We start from the raw sequence: 19,306 nt of genomic DNA on the forward strand, positions 1-19,306 counted from the left end.
GCCATTGTGGGTATTCTAGGAGTGAACCAGTGGCTGGGAGCTTTGTTGATCTTTCTCTCCTCCCTTCAAATAAGTAACTTAGGTAGGTGAAAGGAGAGAGAAGGAAGGAGGGAAGGAGACAGGCTGAGAAAGAGCAATCAGTGAGGAAGAGAACAAGGATATTGTGTTATTCTGGAAGCTAAATGTAGAAAATAATCAACTGTGACTAATGCTTACCAACAGGAAAAATAATGTGAGACATGAGAATGACTATTGTCTTTCATGTGGAGAAGTTAGGGGTGGTTTTGACCAGGAAGGTTTTGGTGGAGTAGTGAGAAGGCTGATTGGCGTGTATTTTAAGAGAGAAACGGAAGAGAGAGATTGGAGATGGTCATTTAAGAAAGTTTTTAAGATTTTCTGTAAAAGGCAGTAAAGAGTCGGAGCAGTAGTGAAGAGTGGTTGAAAGTGTTTCCTCCCTCCTTCCCTGCCTCCCTTCTCTCTCTCTCTTTCACAACAATTCATCAAGAGCAAAGTGTATAGATAGATTGCTGGAGTAAAACTCTTGAGGGGATAAATGGAATGAGATTTTTGTCCACAAATGTAAGGATTTATATAGAAACGGATAATTTATCTGTGGCAGTAGGGCAGAGCCATGGTATTAGGGTGTAGACACTGGGAAGAGGTTCACTGGATCGTAGGAGTTTATGCAAGTTCAGTTCAGATATTTTTTTTGACAGGCAGAGTGGACAGTGAGAGAGAGAAAGGTCTTCCTTTTGCTGTTGGTTCACCCTCCAATGGCCGCTGCGGCCGGCACACTGCGGCCGGCGCACCACGCTGATCCGAAGGCAGGAGCCAGGTGCTTCTCCTGGTCTCCCATGGGGTGCAGAACCCAAGCACCTGGGCCATCCTCCACTGCCTTCCCGGGCCACAGCAGAGAGCTGGCCTGGAAGGGGGGCAACCAGGACAGAATCCGGTGCCCCGACTGGGACTAGAACCTGGTGTGCCGGCGCCGCTAGGTGGAGGATTAGCCTATTGAGCCATGGCGCTGGCCAGATAGTTTTATTTTAAAAATTTTATTGCTGTCAGTAAAGTACAGAAAGCAAAGTCTTCACTGTGAGAATGGGGCACATTTGGAGCTGAGGACCAGGAAGGTGTGAAATTGAGTGGGAAGTTACAGTGTTCTTGTTTGGCAGTAGTAAGGGTGCATTGAGGTTTGAGGTTATGAATTGAAAGCATCATGGTAAGCCATGTTTACACACAAGGGTGTCAGTGCAGAGTTGGTGGAGAATCAGATTTAACCAGGTTATGGTTTTGCAAACTGATTGTGATGAAATGAGAGAAGGGCAAGGGGATTGAGAGTGTTTGCAGGGGAGTGATTTTGAGTGGCTGGTAAAAGAGGGAGAGAGAGGACCTGGAAGGAAGGGGCAGTCATCTATGCAGAAGATGGTGGTGGCTCCATGTGGAGCAGAGTCTGGAGAGTGTTTTGAAGACAAGACTGAACAGATGTCCTGATGTTAGATGGATGTCTGTGATAGGAGCAGTCAACAGTGGCCTTAGAGGGGCTGGCGCTGTGGCACAGTGGATTTTAAGCTGCTGCTTGGGACCTTGCCCTTCCATATCTCTGTGCCAGTTTGAGTCCTAGCTACTGTGTTTCCCATATGTCCTCCTGCTGGTGTGCCTGGGAAAGTAGTGGAAAATGGCCCAGGTGATTGGGCCCCTGCTACCCATGTTGGAGACCCAGAAGGAGTCCTGGGCTGTTGGGTTCAGCCTGCCCCAGACTTGGCTGTTGTGGCCATTGGGGAGTGGACCAATGAATTTCAGATCTATCTCTCTCTCTCTCCCTCTTACTGCCTTCCTAGTAAATAAGTAAATCTTCAAAAAAATTAAGAATGACCTGGGAGGTGCTGCCAAAAATTGGAGGTGCTGCCAATTGAAATGCTTTATCACATTCTTTGGTTGATTACGTTGTTGTGTTGATTGTTCCATATACAATTTTTGTATTATAATTGTCAGGCACATACAACTTAGTTAAGTTCATGGCCATATTGATGTATTCATTCAGTAAATACTTAGTGGATGCTTGCTGTGTTCCAGGTAGAGTGCTAGGTGATGGAAACAGCACTGAGCAAAACATGTATCGGTAGTTTGCATTGAATTACTTCATATTGAGAAAATAGTATTTTTGAAGCTCTATGAAAAGGTATCTTACAGTGATCATATTAAATGTTAAAGGCAACAGATAGACCGGTCTAAGTTTAAATAACACCAAGTACCCGGTAAAAATAATAGAATTAAAAAGGAAGGAAGGACCAACATGGGAAGCAGTCCATACAGCAGACTCCTATAATGACTTTTGCAGTAAATAACACTCTGACCTCAGAATCAACCCATAAGGCTTCCTGGTTGGGCTGAAAGGCCTGCAAGAGCATTTCAGGCATGGAAAGACAAGACTCTGTGACAAAAAAAATCCTACACAGAGGATCTCTGTGAGACCTCAGAGGAAAGGAAGGGTCATCAAAGAAGGAGACACTCTTCTCTGAAAGGAGAAGAGAGCATCCACTTTGCTTATGGCCGTGTCCAAATACCGGTGGAGTCTAAGGTCACAAAAGGCTTCCATAGCCTTGGCAGCCCACGGAAAGAGCCTTGGGTGATCACTGATGTCATAAAAAAAAAAAAGAGTGTTAATTGTTAAAGGAACAACAATAGTCACTGTGCACTTGCTCCCCAGGTAGGACCTCTGTCCCTATTGAATTGTAATATGTAAATTCTCTCCCCAAACTGTACTCTATATGTTGTGTGTGGGCGTGGGGGCAAATTGTTGAAATCTATGATTAGCATAGAGTTGGGCCTCTGTATATAAAGTCATACTAAAAATGATCCATAATGAAGAAGGAGATGGGAGAGGGAATGGGAGGTGGGGTGGGAGCAGGGTGGGGGTATGGGGAAAGAACCACTATATTCCTAGAGTTCTATCTATGTAAAAATGCATTCATTAAATAAAAATTTAAAAAGGAGAAAAAGGAAAAGGTATCTTAAATTATATTGCCTGTTATTTAAATATTAAATAACTTGTTCAATTTACTAGCATATGTATGTGTATATGTATATATATATACTTTAAACCAGTTTTATATCTTTAATGCTATTCATCTATAAAATTATGTTATTACACACTTTTTAGATTAGTTATTTAAATAATTCAAAGTATTAATGGTTATTCAAAAAATACAAAATGAAAGATTGAGGGCTAATGAATTTACTTTACTTTATAGTTTATAGACCACTCAAGAATATCTTTTTTTTCTTTACTATACCTTGATACCTCATTTGAACTAAAAGTGATATTCTGCAGATTCATTGCCTGAGCAATTTCCAGTGTTTAAACTTACCATAAGTGGGAGAAATATGCTATTAATAAGAATATGTGGAAAACATTACACATGTGTTAGAGTAATTCCTTTTGATAATTTTTGGGTAGTGGCTGAATTGCTGGAGTAAGTGTGTCTTTTAAAGGAGAATTCTTTCAATGGAAAGGGCAGTATTAATCGGTATAGATGTTTTGGTTTATTGATTAAATATTACACGTAGTGCTATCTTCCATAATGTGTGGTGTTGAGACAGAGAGTGTCAGACAGCGAGAGTGAGAGAGCGAGCTCTTACAGCCCCATGGAAGAGTTGGAATGAGGTTTTCAGAGAAGAGATTACTCTAGGAAGTATTTTGGTTTACCTACTGGTTACAAATAGTGTTTGTTGCACATGAGGATTCTTCAGTAACTTAACTCTGAACTTCCGTCACTTCTACCTACTTTAAAGCAGAAACAGGTGTTAGACTTTCAAGGGATAAAAAGTCATGTGAGAAAGGATAGGTAGCAAAGGTTGTTTTGTAGAGTAGAGTTTATGTTCTTAAGAGTTAGGTGTCTCTTCTCTCATGAACTATTAAACAGATGCTTTGCCTGATTCAGCTCTTTGTAGGCTGTGAACAAGTACTGAGGTCTCCAATTTCTCTATGCTACTTTTGGAAGTCTTAAAGAGGCTATTTTAAAAAATTCTAGGAAGATATTTTCTTTCAAACTTGGAGACATGATCCTTATGCATTGTATGTATGTGTTGAATGTCACACTGTATCCCATAAATATGTACAGTTACTCTGTGTCAATATATAAAAAATTCAGAGACACTATTACAGTGGCTTATGTTTTGACATTTTAATTATCAGTGGGATTTCAATAAACTTGTAATCGTTCATTGCTTTAGAGCCCTGTGTGTTAGGAGCTGAATTTGGAGACTAATATGGAAGATATGAAACTATCTGCTTTCCCAAACAGAAGCAAGCAAAAACAGTTCCTATCTGTTTCTTGAGGTTTTTTTTTTTTTCCCCCCAATGAGAAAAGGGGTTAGTTGGCTGTTTAAGCATTGTATAAGCAGTTCACAACTAAAAAATATTTGATTTATGAATGTCTGAGCATCAGTCAAGTCCCTGGGTGTGTGGCCTCATTTCCTTTCTGTGGCTATCAGCGCATTGCACAGAGGCCTGACTCTCCCTTCCTCCATTCTGATTGTGGTGTAGTTTTCTAAATCTGTTATTATGGAACAGATGAACAGCTCATGGGTGGAAATACCTATTTTTGTAGGTGATAACAAATTGGTATGGTAATAGACAATGCTTTCCTATTAGAAATGAGAATTTTCACTTTGAAACAATAAGAACTTTCTAAAGTAATTTTTCAAACAAACACAAAGTTTCAGTAAGCATATAACAAAACGTGTTTTCTTTTTTCAAAATAGTAGTCTTTGGAAGTTATAGACCTCTAGTAACTATTGGAGAGGCAGAGGTAGAAGGGGGAGAGGGAGAGTGAGGAAATGGAGGGGTAGAGATGGAGGGAGAGAAAGTGGAAGAAGACTGAAAGTGGAAGGGGGAGGGGAGAGAGAAAGAGAGGGAGAGAGCAGGAGAAAGGAGAGAAGGAGAGAAGGAGAGAGAGAGAAGGAGCGAGAAAGAGAAAGAGGGAAAGAGAAGGAAAGCACCCATGTGCATCTATAATGGCCAGGGCTGGAACCAGGACAGGAACGCGGTCCAGGAGGGGATTGGTCTCCCATGGGGGTGGCAGGAACCCAGTTATTTGAGCCATCACTGCTGCTTCCTAGGATCTGCATGTATGGGAAGCTGGAGTCAGGAGCCACATATGGAAACTGAACCAGGCACTCTGAGTTGGTAAATGTGCATAATACCTACTGTGTTAAATGGCTGTTCCTATGTGATACTTTTAATGAATCTGCTTTTAGAATTCCTGTTTTGGAATTAGCTTTCAGAATATTCTTTTCTTTCTTTCTTTTTTTTTTTTTTTAAGATTTCTTTATGTGAGAGACAGAATGACAGAGAGAAAGGGGAGATAGAGAAAGAGAGAAAGATTGGCATTGAGATCTTCCATCTGCTGGCTCATTGGCTCATTCCCCAGATCCTTCCAGGTCTAGCCCAGGCCAAAGGCAGGAGTCAGGATCCAAGAACGCCATCCAGGTCTTCCACGTGGTTGGCAGGAGTCTAAGCAGTTGGACCATCTTCTGCCTTCACAGGCATGTTAGTAGGGTCAGAAGCACAGTAGCTGGGTGTTAAACAAGCACTGGGACTTGGGATGCTGGCCTTGTAAGCATCAGCTTAAACTGCTATGCCACAACAGTGGCCCTGCTTTCAGAATATTCTTTTTTTGGGTACGATTATTTTTTCTTTAAGATTTATTTATTTGAAAGGCAGAGTTGAGAGAGAGAGAGGGAGGGAGGGAGAGACAGAGTGACATCTTACATCTACTGGTTCACTTTCCAAGTGGCCAGAGCTGGCTGGTACAGAGCCAGAAGCCAGGAGCTTCTTCTGCATCTCTCATATGGGTACAGGGGCCCAAGCACTTGGGCCATCTTCCACTTCTTTCCCAGGCATATTAGCAGAGAGCTGGATTGGAGGTGGAACATCTGGGACTTTAACTAGCGCCCATGTTGGGTGCCAGTGCTGTAGGCAGGGACTTCACCCGCTGTGCCAGATTGCCAGCCCCCCTTTTTGGTACTTTTAAAGCTAGGAAAAAAATTTTTTTGGGTATTTTGTGGGTTGCAGGAAACATTTTTGAATTTGGACAGAGTTGGATAGACTTTCAACAAAACAGCTATATGACCTTGAGCAAATAACTTTATGAGAATCTTGATTTATTCATCATAAATATGACACTAACACAGTAGGATTGTTGAGACTGCTTGAATTTGGAAATCAAGTAAAGTACCCAGTTAGTGTTTTATATGGTAGTTACACAGGAAATGTTCTCTTTTCTCTTTCTCTTTGTATTTTAGGATGTATTTGGCTTTGGACTTAGTCAAATGTTATTTAGAGGTCATCTAATTAAACATATTTTTTTGAGAGTAGCTTAAGGTAATAGTAATACAAAGGACTACGCTTAGATTTCAGAAGCTTTATCATTGCATTCCTTTTGTGCCATTTGTTAGCTAAGTGCTATGGATGATAACAGTGGGTATCCGTTAAGTTCCAAATATGTGCTACACACTGTTAGGTGTTTTATATATAGGCATTGCATTTAGTTCTATCTTTAACACACCTGCATATTTGCTGTTACACTTTACAGAGGTTAAAAAAGTTTCCTGAAGTTATTCGGTAAGTAATAGAGTGAGCATGAATTCAAAGATGTATTTTCCCTCATAGAATGTTCTTTCTCATCTGTAAAATTCCAGTCTTAATTTTACTTTACATGATTGTTAAGTTCTTGCACTGAGAAGCAAATCCATGTATTGTTCCAAGAGCTATCACTTTATCTTGGTTACTCGTTATTTCACATTGGATTTGCAGTTGTATATTCAATGGGATTTTTGTGATCTTTGTAGAAAAGTTGGGAATTGCTTCTGTGGTTCTGTGCGTGCCCAAATCCTCTTTTTTTAAAAAAGAATTTTTTTTTTCAGGAAAAATGTTTCATCATCTTAGAAAACTATGAGTCAGGATGTGTGTGCACACCCTTGTTTACTTTTTTGCACCTGGTCAACAGTTATTTTCCTCACAGCCAACAGATGCACACTGTTATAGACATATTACTGGTTTCTAGTAGCTATCAGTTGAGAGATTGTTATATGAAGACTCTTACACGCACTGAGGGAGAATATTGGCTAAGCATGAATGTAAATGTGGACATTTTTTGGGTCAAGGAGTGTGTTGGTAAAGCCACTGTATATTAAGATAGTTTTGAGGCAAGGGCTTTGCCTTCTAATTTCTACCTTTAGAGAGCCTCTGAGATTAGCAGGAACTTTTGTTGCTTGGTGAGGGTGGTGGTGGTGGTAGGGATGGTGAGGTCAGGGAATAAACAGGAATAAAAGAATCAGATCAGAAGTTGGTAAATTTAAAAATGCCCCTGGAAAGGAGGAAGAAACCTGATTAACTGAGTTTGTATGAGATCATCTATTTAAAGCATTGGGAAGGTATAGATGAGCTTGGCAGTTTTTTACGGAGAATTTTTAGCTAATGATCAAGGAAGATGCCTTTCTTTTTCCTGGGGTGCAGGTAAATTAAAAGTAGTTTTTGCACAAGGTCCTGATTACAGAGATTGAGAGCTCTGGAGAGGCAGTCATGGGTCAGGAGTTTTCAGTAAGGCCTTTTCTTTTCTGCTCATGAGAGAAATAGCTCATGAGCCATAATCACATACACCAGCCATGGTTTCCAGCCCATTGTTGGTAAGTTCTGTGTCCTTTACCCATTGAACTTTTCAAAAATCCTAGAGCTATTAGGTCCCAGAGCCCTCTGCCTACGTTTTTATAGCAGCCTGCTTGTGGCATTGTGTATTACCTATCCTGTGAGCACTTTCTTGTTTCTTGTCTGGCATGTAAGCTCCTGGTTTGAAGGCTGCCAGTGGGTACCAGTTGCTATAATGGGTAATACTTGGAATCTCCTCTCGCAAAAAGTGCATCCACCTTGTTTTGACTATATTTATTTTCTATATGTTTTGAGCAATACTTCTTAATTCTATTATGTGCTGGATGTTTGAGGTATGCTAGATATTGGAATATAGAGTAATTCTGTCCTAGACAGGATATCAGAAGAGAAGGAAGATGTTCACTGTCCGCTTGCATTTGAGTCAGATCTTCACTATATCAAAAAATTACAACAAAGAATTTTCTCTGAAGATTTTAGAGAAAATTTACTCTGAAAATATTCAGATTGAAGTATTCAATTTGATAAACGCTTGCACTATTAGTGGAAATAATAAATATAAACAGTAGTTGTTTTCAACCTTTTTCTCAGTAGTGGTAATTAAGGCAATCCCAATCATGCGGTTTGTAAATAGTTGCCATTGTGGGAAGCCTGCACGTTCTTGGCAGCGCATGATGTTCTACTCTGCTAGGGGGCTGGAGTCATTGGTTTGTGATTAAGAGTCACCTGGCTCCCATTCTTGGCTGTTCCTTTCTGCAGGAAATCTGCTGACTTCCAAGGTTTATGAGAAGTAAGTTAACTCCAAGGGTTGCAACTACTTATTTCAGCTTCACTTTTTTTCTTAAGCTCTTAATCTTTTTATGTTTCTAAACTGCATTCCCTCCATGTGTCAGTTGACTGGGGTGACAAAATATAGAATGTGGCATATTTACTCCTCTGGCGGAGGCTTACTGGAACCACAGTTGATGTACTTTGTGGCTGTGTGTCATTTGGCTTGGCTCAGCCAAATAGAAGTAAACCTTTGTTTTACCTACATGACTTGTAGGCCTGAAATACCAGCATAATTGTTGCCTTTCAGGTGTCACTTCAGCCTGACCTTTTTTATTTTAAACACTTACTGGCAGTTCTGTAGTTTGCGTTCTATAATTTCCTGCCTGGGCTGTTGTGGAAGGCATTCTTTGAGAGCAAACATGTATCTCTAGATTAAAATAAGACTGTCTTACCAAAGGTGGTATGCAGATGGCAGATAAGCATATGAAAAGCTTCTGCAAATGCTATGTCGTCAGGGAAATGCCAGTTTAAGCAGTGGTAAAAACACACACCTCTTAGTGTGGCCAAAAAGCAGAACATGGCATCACCAACTGGAGGTGACGGTGTGGAGCAGCAGGAGCTCTTCCTTCAGTGGTGGGGATGTGAAAAGATACAACCTCTTGGAAGTCTGGTAGTTTCCTAACAAAACTAAGCATATTCTTACCATATGATCTAGTGCTTGCATCTCTTGTATTTATACAAGGAAGTTGGAAAATTATGTCCATAAAAAAACCTGTACATGGATGTTTATAGCAGATTTATTCATAATGGCAAAATGTGAAAGCTACCAGGAAGTCCTTCATTAGGTGAATGGATAAACAGTCACACATTGAGACAGTGGAATATTACCTAGTGCTAAAAAGAAATGTGCTATCAAGCCATGAGAAAACATGGAGAAAATGTAAACGTACATTACTGAGAGAAAGAAGCCAATCTGAAAGGCTACATGCAACGATTCTAATATGACGTTCTAGAAAAGGCAATACCATGGAGACAGCAAAAACAGCAGTTGCTGGGGTTTGGTAGAGGGTGGTGGGAGAATAGGTGGAGTAGAGAGGGCTTCTGGGGCAGTGAAACTGCTATGTGATATTGTAATGGGGTACATGTCATTATAAATTTGTCCAAGTCCATGAGGTGTTCAGCACAAAGAGTGGACCTCACTCTAGGCTGTAGACTGTGCGTCATCCTGATGTGTCAGAGTAGGTTCCTCAGTTACAGGGAGTGGTGGGAGATGTTGATAATGGAGCAGGCTGCATATTTGCAGGGATATATGGGCTATTTCTTTATATTCTATTCAGTTTTGCCATGGACTTAAAATTTCTCAGTAAAATGAAGACTTAAAAAACAAAATCAAGTACTTGGCAAAGCGTTTTTACACTTGAAAGCACTACACAAAATATAAGGTAATTTAATTTTTTTCCTGTTGCACGTTTCGTCATGTCACAGTCAACACTGGACTGTTTTAGGTTTCTCTTACTGATGATCTCTGCTTCACTGACTGGTATCCACAAGGCAGGCTTTACAGATTCTCATCCTATTGCTTTGCCACCGGAACTTGCCCTGGTGTTTTCTTCCTCCCACTGGGAAGTACTCTTGGCAAAACAGGGGACAATTCTTTGCTGTGTGAATCTCGCCTGTGAGCTGCAGACACTGCACATCCTTGTCCTGCCGCCGTCCACTCACAGGCAGCAGCAGTGGGGAGTGGGGGAGAAGAGTACCTTCAGGCTTGCAGTCAAATAGCCTCAGGGTACTACGTGGTTCTAGGGTTTTGGAGTTCTTGATTCCTGCTTGAGTTTATGCTTGTTTTCCCTTTTTTTGACCTGCACTGAGTAAAATCCAATTTCTCTTTTATGAGGCCACTGAAAATACAATTGCTTTCATGTAAGAGAGGTAAATTACTTACTAGGTATAGTAATGTGTAGTAATAAGCATATGGATAATGGAAGCACTTACATACAGTAGCAGTTTGTAGTAATCAGTAAACCAACCTTAATCCTTGAGCTCATGGATTTTTTATCTTCTAGAACATGAGCCTTGAGGAAGACTGTCTTAAATATCTTACAGCCCCTTCGTTATTATTTTGTATATTTTGTTTAGTATGTGGTTAAAAATATTATTTGACAGTGGTTAGATGTTGTACTCTAGGCTGTAGGGAAGCACTGAATAGTTTTAAACAGAGGTATAGTGTTACAAGGATTCTGCTGACCACTTGAGATTTAACTGCAGTGCCATAGAGACGTGAAGAGCTTTATTGTCAGTTTCTACATCTTAGTTTTTTGATCAGCCAAGTAATTTCTTGAAGGACTTGTCTCTCCCAAATATTTGTAATAAATGGAAAGTCAGTTAGGTAAGCAGTTCAGTAACTAGTGTTACTTCAGCACTTATTTAGGCACTATGGAATGAGGAGTGATAACACAGCCTGTGGCTCCTGGTTTGCTATAGGTGGGAGTTAGATGGTGAAGCAGAAATGAAGAGTGCCCAGTGATAATGTGCTATGGAGAAGAACAGAGCAAGTAGGGGGTAAAGGGGAAGGCTATTTCATTATTATTTTTAAAAGGTTTATTTACTTTGAAAGAGTTACAGAGAAAGAAAGAGAGAGAGAGAGAGAGATCTTCCATCTATTGATTAACTCCTCAGATGGTTGGAAGCGCTGGCTGAAGCCAGGAGTCAGGAGCTTCATCCGAGTCTCCCACGTGGGTGCGGGATGTTCAGGGTAAGGTTATGATACAAAATAGTTTACTTAAAATATTTTGTTTAAGGGTAGTTTGAATTGAAGTGGAGATATATTATCAAAAGGAAAGGTAAAGAAATATGGATATACACAAATATTTTGGATTGTGAACATCATTCCGGAAGTGTCTAGTGTACCCTCCCATGGGACACATTTATGCCATGTCCTGGCAATCTCTATTTTATTCTGCAACACTGTGACACTGACCTATTTATGTTCACTTCACTGACTTGAGCATGAATTTGAAGTCTAGAAGACTTGTTTAGAATTCAAGATTTCATTTCTGGAGGTGTGATCTTAAGCATGTTACTCATCAATCACATTCTTTCGCCTTAAAAATGGAGTTAATACTTGCCCCAGAGTCATTTGCAGGGATTAAATTATGTGTGTGTAAAATAGCATTGTCTTCTAGAATGTAAATTTTTCCCATTAAGCGAAATCATTTTAATAGTCATTAAACTATTCTGATGACTCGACTTTTTGGCTTTGAACAGAGGAAAAACAAGGTGGAATTTAATAAAGGTTTTGATTGCTGCCTTTGGCTAAGTCAGTTTCTGTTGCATCTGATTCGTTTTCCTCAGTGCAAAATGCTGCTGTCAGTCCAGAGAAAGCTTGCCCATATCTTGGCACACGATGAGGGCAGTGGGGGAGGAAATTTGTCTTAGTTGGTGCATTGTGTGCCCAGCACCTGGCCCAGGGCCTGGCACATTATAACAGGGCTCTTCAATTCATGGTTAAAGGAAGGAAGGGCTTTGTTTAAATGACAAAATATTCTAGGGGTGGAGTACATGGTGAGCACTGGCACATTTTGGGTAGCTAATAGGTGTCTGTGAAATACTGTCATATGAGAATAGTTTTGATATTTTAGCAGTTGTCTTTAAAACCATTATACCAGGTACATTATAGGCACAGCTCTTTTATAATAGGTTGTATAAATATATATTTTTAAAAGATGTATTTATTTTATTTGAAAGAGTTACATAAAAAGGCAGAGGCAGAGAGAGAGAGAGAGAGAGAGAGAGAGAGAGGTAGATCTTCCATCTGTTGGTTCACTCCAGGAGCCAGGTGTTTCTTCCAGGTCTCCCACAGGTGTGCAGGGGCCCAAGGACTTGGGCCATGTTCTGTGACTTTCCCAGGCACATTAGCAGGGAGCTGGATTGGAAATGGAGCAGCCAGGACTCAAACCAGCACCCATATGGGGTGCTGGCAGCTGCAGGTGGTGGTTTACCCACTATACCACAACACTGACCCCTAGGTTGTATATTTTAAAAGAAATTTAAGCCAGTGAATCTGAGTTAAAGTGATCACTTGTACTCAGTTAACCTAGAAGGGAAAAGAAATGAAAAAGCAGAGTAGAATATGTAATAGAGTTCAGAACTGACAACTGTTCTAATGGAGATTTCTAGACCATAAGTCATGGTAGCTTACGTGGAGAAATGGATCGCCCTTGCTGTATCTTCATCTCCTGTCTTTGCTTCTGCTGCTCCAACTTGGCCAAACCCCAAGTCCTAGAACTGTCTTCATCATCTGCCTTCTCCATTCCTCAGAGGCATGGGATTACTGCAGCTCTTTCCCACAGCTGTGCCACTCAGTCTTGTCTTCCTCTCATCTATCTTCCACTGTCACCAGACCTTTCTGTAATGAATCTGGTTGGGTTAGTCCCTTCATTGAGTTCCCAAAATCTGCAGAATAAAAACCCAAATTCCTTAGTATGTGAAACTGCTTTGGGAGATCTAGCCTCTAACGCATCTCTTAATACTTCGCTACATTTCTGGACTCCAGCCACTTGCATTTCTCTGCATGTTCCATGGTTTTATTTTTTTGTTATTGAACATGAAATGCTTCTTTTTCTAGGCATGGTCTTCTGACTACAGATCATTTAAAACTCAAATTTACCTCTAGTTATCTTTACAGATTTCTGTTTCACAGTTTGTATTGGGTGCCTTTTTTCTGTGTTCTTGTAATACTTTGTGTCTTAGTCCATTTAAAACAAAATGCTTGTGTGTGTGTGTGTGTGTGTGTGTGTATTTATTTTAGAGTCATTGTTTCATTCCCCAAATGCTATGAATTGGGACCCTAATCCAGGTCTCCCATGTGGGTGGCAGGGACGCAACTACCGGAGCCGTAACCTGCTGCCTCTCAGGGTGCACATTAACAGGAAGCTGGAATTGTGAGCAGAGCTGTGATTTGAAACTCCAGTGTAGGTTGTGGGCATCTCAACCAGCATCTTAACCATTAGGCCGATTGCCTGCCTGCCTTCTTAACCTGCTTTGTGCTGGAGTATCAGAATACCACACACTGAATAATTTACAAACAGTAGAAATTTGTTTTTCACTGTTCTGGAGCCTGGGAATTCCAATATTAGGGAGCTGGCATCTGGCAGAGGCCTCCCTGCACCATCTCGCGTGAAGGGCATGAGAGCTTGAAAGAAGGAGCAGCAGATCCGATTGGCAGCTCAGGCCGGTGATCACTGGGGGGTGGGGTTCCACTGGCCTGGAGGCCCTGCCTCCTGATGCTATTGTGCTGGGGATTAACATTCAAGCCAGGGCACTGCACTCAGAAGTATTTTACAGTATATCCTAGTGTCTACACAACTTCTTTCTCAGTAGACTGTGACCTTTTCTGGAGTCCAGGATATCTTATTATTGCTTCAATTCTTCGTGCCTGTTGCTACCTTGCACAATATAGAAGCCTAGAAGTTGTGAATCAGTTAATGTGTGAAGTAATCGAATTTCATCAGAGATCTAAAATACACCCAGCCATGTCTTGGGTATTAGGAAAATGTGAGAAATGAAAGAACAAAGTCTCTTCCCTTTTGTAAGTTTAAGTATTGAACGAAACATAGCAATGAAAGATTGAGAAAATCTAGCATTATGTTAGGATTTAGTAGAATGATTTGAAAATAAAGATGTAATAAAATTTCAATCCTGTGACTTTTTTTTTTTAGATTTATATATTTATTTAAAAGCAGAATTTATAGGGAGAGAGAGATCTTCTATCTGTTGGTTCACTCCCCAAATGGCCTCAATGACCAGAGCTGGGCTAGACTAAAGCCAGGAGCCAGGAGCTTCTTTAGGTCTCCCATGTGGGTACAGGGGCCCAAGTATTTGGGCCATCTCCTGCTGCTTTCCAGGCATAGTAACAGGGAGCTGGATTGGAAGTGGAACAGGTGGGACTTGAACTAGTGTCCATATGGAATGCCAGCACTGCTGGCCATGGCTTTAACCTGCTGTGCCATAGCGGCCTCTCCTAGATGTTGTTGGGCACTTTTAGCTGTGGTAGACCTTAGTAAGCATCTGATCTACTTGCTTTATTTTAGACGTGAGGTAGCTAAGACACAGGGCAAATGATTTTTCCACAGTTTAGTGATGACATTTCCTAACAGGGTCCAAAGTATACCAGGTTTTTAACTATTGATGATGAAATAACTTAACTGGCTAATACCTGTCTATGTTAACCGCATTGAACTTTGAGGTCATATTATTTCTTGAAATAAAAGGAAAAATGAAATGAAAACCTATTCATTTTGTTGCAGAAACACTTTGAAATCCATGCAGTTTCTTTTTTTTTTTTTTTTTTTTTTGACAGGCAGAGTGGACAGTGAGAGAGAGAGAGAGACAGAGAGAAAGGTCTTCCTTTTGCCGTTGGTTCACCCTCCAATGGCCGCCGTGGCCGGTGTGCTGTGGCCGGCGCACCGCACTGATCCGAAGGCAGGAGCCAGGTGCTTCTCCTGGTCTCCCATGCAGGCACAGGGCCCAAGGACTTGGGCCATCCTCCACTGCACTCCCGGGCCATAGCAGAGAGCTGGCCTGGAAGAGGGCAACTGGGACAGAATCCGGTGCCCCAACCGGGACTAGAACCCAGTGTGCCGGCACTGTAGGTGGAGGATTAGCCTATTGAGCTGCAGCGCCGGCCATGCACAGTTTTTTCATAATATGCATTTTCCATGAAGTTTCCAAGGCCCCGCATACATGTGGTTCTGATGACATTTTGTTGTTTCAGAAGTTGCTTATTTAATTTATTTATTTGAGAGGGAGAGAGTATGCTTCTATTTGCTAGTTCATTTGCCATATGTCCACAATGCCCCAAGCCTGGGCTGTGTTGGACTGAAACTGGTAGCCAGAGACTCAATCCAGGTCTCCTAAATGGGTATCAGGAACCCAACTGCTTGAGCCATCATCTCCTGTCTGTCATCCAGGGTTTGCATTGGCAGGGAGCTGGAGCAGGAGTGGGAGTCGGATATCAAACCCAGGCACTCTGATATGGGACATGGGTGTATTAACTATTAGGCAAAATGTTTGCTTCTGATAGCATTTTGAAAGGATTTTATTGGGGAATGTATTTGGTATAGAGGTTAAAATCCTGCTTGCGATGCCCACTTCTAATAATGGGGTGCCAGGGTTTGAATCCCAACCCTGCCCTCTATTCCAACTTCCTGCAGTGCATACCCTGGGAATCAACAGGCGATGGCTCAAGTAGTTGGGCCTCTGCCACCCATATGGGGCACCTGGATGGAGTTTCTAGCCTGACCAAACCCTGGCCATTGAAGAGATTTGGAAGAATGAGCCAGTGGATGGGAGCTGTGTCTGTCCATTGTCTGCCTCTCAAAGAAACATATAAGTAAATAAAAGGATGTCAAGGTAGTTCCTGGAATTTGTCAGTCTACTGGCCTGACTGGGAGTGAGAGAGACTTGGCAGTACTTTTCCATTATGGTCTGTGAGTTGGTTACTAGTTATGTCAATAAGAAGTAGTCCTGTCAATTTGAGTTTAAGCCATTGAAAAGTATTGCATGCTCTCTAATGTGTTAATTTTGACATTCTATATATGAAAATTCCCATATATTCCAGAGGAGGAGTTTTCACCAGTATATTAAGGAAAACAAATACCAAGATAAAAAAAATTAGTTTTTTTCTTTTGTTGTTTTATGTTTAACCTAAGAAGTTATATGTATATGTATTTTAAAAACTGATGTGTGTACTAGAGGGCCGGCACTGTGGCATAGTGGGTAAAGCCCATCCCATATGGATGCTGGTTTGAGTCCCGGCTGCTCCATTTCCCATCCAGCTCTCTGCTATGGCCTGGGAAAGCAGTAGAAGATGGCCCAAGTCCTTGGCCCCTGCACCCTTGTAGGAAGCCCAGAAGAAGCTCCTGGCTCCTGGCATTGGATCAGCGCAGCTTTGGCCATTGTGGCCAATTGGGGAGTGAACTCTGACTTTCAAATCAATCAATCAATCTTGGAAGTGGCGCAACCGGGATAGGAACTGGTGCCCATATGGGATGCTGGCACTGCAGATGGCAGCTTTACCTGCTACATTACTATGCCGGCCCCAGTAAATAAATCTTTAAAAAAAACCACAAAACTATGTGTATACTACACTCTTGGATTATCTCTGTCATCTCAAATAGAAAATGAAAAATGGAGTTGTGACTAATCTGTTTTATTGTGTTTTTTTTTTTGCACTTACATTTTAATTAAACTGGATTTTAAAAAATAGTACCTTATATTCTGTGCTTTTTTAGTTTGTAGGGGGATAGCATGTGACTTTGGGGAAGAATAGTAATTGAATAATGAGTTGTGTAAGAAGAAGTGGTTTAAGATGTGGAAGGTTCTGGATGTGACTCCTGGTTGTAGTAGGCTAGTATTAGAACTGGATTATTTACTTTCAGTCAGTTGTGTTCATACGTTATACGTTATATGTGAAGAATGCTGTACTTTTTCAAGCCTCTTAGTTTGAAGTTCAATTGGTGTTTTTTCTTTTCAGTTGCATTCTCTGACTGCAGCCTGAGTTGGTATCTGGCAGTAACTGATTGCTCTTTCCTGTGTTTCAGATCCCTGCATGTCCCTGAGCCCACCGTGCTTTACAGAAGAAGATAGATTTAGTCTGGAAGCTCTTCAAACAATACATAAACAAATGGATGACGACAAGGACGGGGGGATTGAAGTAGATGAAAGTGATGAAGTAGGTGGAAAACTTTCTCCTGATTTTCTCTTAGAGCAGAGTGACAGAGCTGCTAGTCTCAAGTTTTCCCTTTAGTCCTCAGTATGACTCAACTGTTTCATCTCCAACATCTTTAGTTTTGATTTTTTAAGTTTAAATTTCATCCTCTGTTTACACTGTGCTCCCTGCCCTGTCCTCCCCACCTCCATCTATAGAATAGTCTTCCTAGCTTGCTAAAAAAGTCTTCACTCATATTTCCGGATTTCTCAAATGTATATCCTTTGCTGACTGCGTCAGTTATCTATTGCTACTTTACAAACTACACCAAAATGTAGTAGCTTAAAGTGACAACAGTTTAATATCTCTTCTGATTCTGTGGATTGACTGCGCTCAGCTGGGCAGTTTTTCTGTTCCTTTAGGTGTAGACTGAGGTCATGGGGGAGCTACTGGGATGGGACTATCTAACGTAGCCTGATACCGTGATCTCTCTCTACATACCTGTCATTATTCGGGAGACCAGCTCAAGCTTCATACCACATGACAGCTGGCTTCCAAGTGGTAGTGTTCCAGGAGGCCAGGTCCCCATGTGCAAGTGCTTATCATGCCTCGGCTTGCCAATATCAAGTGGACTAAAGGATGTCTTTGGCTAAGCTCAGAGTCTATGTGGGAGAAGATTATCCATGACACAGATAACCAAGAGGTGTGGTTCATTGCTAGTTGTTTGCTGAACCTGCTGTTTAGGTTTTAAGCATTGCCATCTGCCTCCTGGGTCAGATTTCTCTCTTAGTTTCTCTGGAGAGAGTGTTCTTTTTTGTGACTGTAGGCTCATTCTAACCAACTCCCTGGTCATTTTTCAGGCCTCTTCAGTCTCTGTTGCATTCATTGCTGTTGAAATACTTCTCTTTGACTTTTTTTACGTAGTACTAAGTTACATTATTTTCCTTACTGTTATGAAATGTAACATGTCAGGGACATCCTCTGATAATCACTGTAATCTATCAGTGACATTCTCTGAAGGTTGGTTCTTTTCTTTTCTTTTTGACAGCCAGAGTTAGACAGTGAGAGAGAGAGAGACAGAGAGAAAGGTCTTACTTCCGTTGATTCACCCCCCGAGATGGCCGCTACGGCCGGCACGCTGCGCCGATCTGAAGCCAGGAGCCAGGTGCTTCCTCCTGGTCTCCCATGTGGGTGCAGGGCCCAGGGACTTGGGCCATCCTCCATTGCCTTCCTGGGCCACAGCAGAGAGCTGGACTGGAAGAGGAGCAATGGGGACAGAACTGGCGCCCCAACTGGGACTAGAACCCGGGGTGCTGGTGCTGCAGGCGGAGGATTAGCCTAGTGAGCCATGGCGCCGGCTGATGGTTGGTTCTTGATGCTCAAAACATTTACTTTGAGAATGACTGTCCATTTTTTTTTATAAACTTTCCTGTCTAATTTTTTTAAAGATTTATTTATTTATTTGAAGGTCTGAATTACGCACAGAGGAGAGGCAGAGAGAGAGAGAGAGAGAGACAGACAGACAGACAGACAGAGAGGTCTTCCATCCGCTGGTTCACTCCCCAGATGGCCACAACGGCCGGAGCTGTGCCGATCTGAAGCCAGGAACCAGGAGCCTCTTCCAGGTCTCCCACGTGGGTACAGGGGCCCAAGGACCTGGGCCATCCTCCACCACTTTCCCAGGCCATAGCAAAGAGCTGGATCGGAAGAAGAGCAGCCGGGACTAGAACCGGCGCCCATATGGGATGCCGGCGCCTCAAGCCAGGGCATTAACCCGCTGCGCCACAGCACTGGCCCAACTGTCCATTTTCAATTACTTACAATTCTTCAAGCCTAAGCCAGTTCATATTCCTGACCTGACTGTATTGTTTTCTGCTGACATTTTTAGAGTGTTGTTATTTTGCTTTAAACTCAGTATTTTTAGTTTTTTTTAGATCGATTGATTTATTTGAGAGGTAGAGTTACAGAGAGGGGAGAGACAGAGAAAGGTCTTCTGTCTGCTGGTTTACTCTCCAAATGGCCTCAATGCCTGGAACAGGGCTGATGTGAAGCCAGGAGCCAGGAGCTTCTTCTGGGTGTCTCATGCAGCTTCAGGGGCCCAAGTGCTTGGACCATCTTCTACTACTTTCCCAGGCCATAGCAGAGAGCTGGAATGGAAGAGG

At 41.8% G+C, this 19,306-nt stretch overlaps 1 protein-coding gene across 4 annotated transcripts in view; it reads left to right on the plus strand.

The window, feature by feature from the left end:
* Nucleotides 1–19,306, plus strand: part of STIM2 (stromal interaction molecule 2) — a 176,565-nt gene that overhangs the window by 60,503 nt on the left and 96,756 nt on the right. For all 4 annotated transcript variants that reach the window (XM_002709383.6, XM_008274823.5, XM_070068117.2 and 1 more), the window contains exon 2: nucleotides 17,038–17,168. In XM_002709383.6, the coding sequence (XP_002709429.4) occupies nucleotides 17,038–17,168 (131 nt within the window). The remainder of the gene's footprint in view (nucleotides 1–17,037; nucleotides 17,169–19,306) is intronic.

Source organism: Oryctolagus cuniculus, chromosome 2, assembly GCF_051225735.1.
Source record: "Oryctolagus cuniculus isolate XC-2025 breed Fujian yellow rabbit chromosome 2, ASM5122573v1, whole genome shotgun sequence".
NCBI classification, from domain to species: domain Eukaryota; kingdom Metazoa; phylum Chordata; class Mammalia; order Lagomorpha; family Leporidae; genus Oryctolagus; species Oryctolagus cuniculus.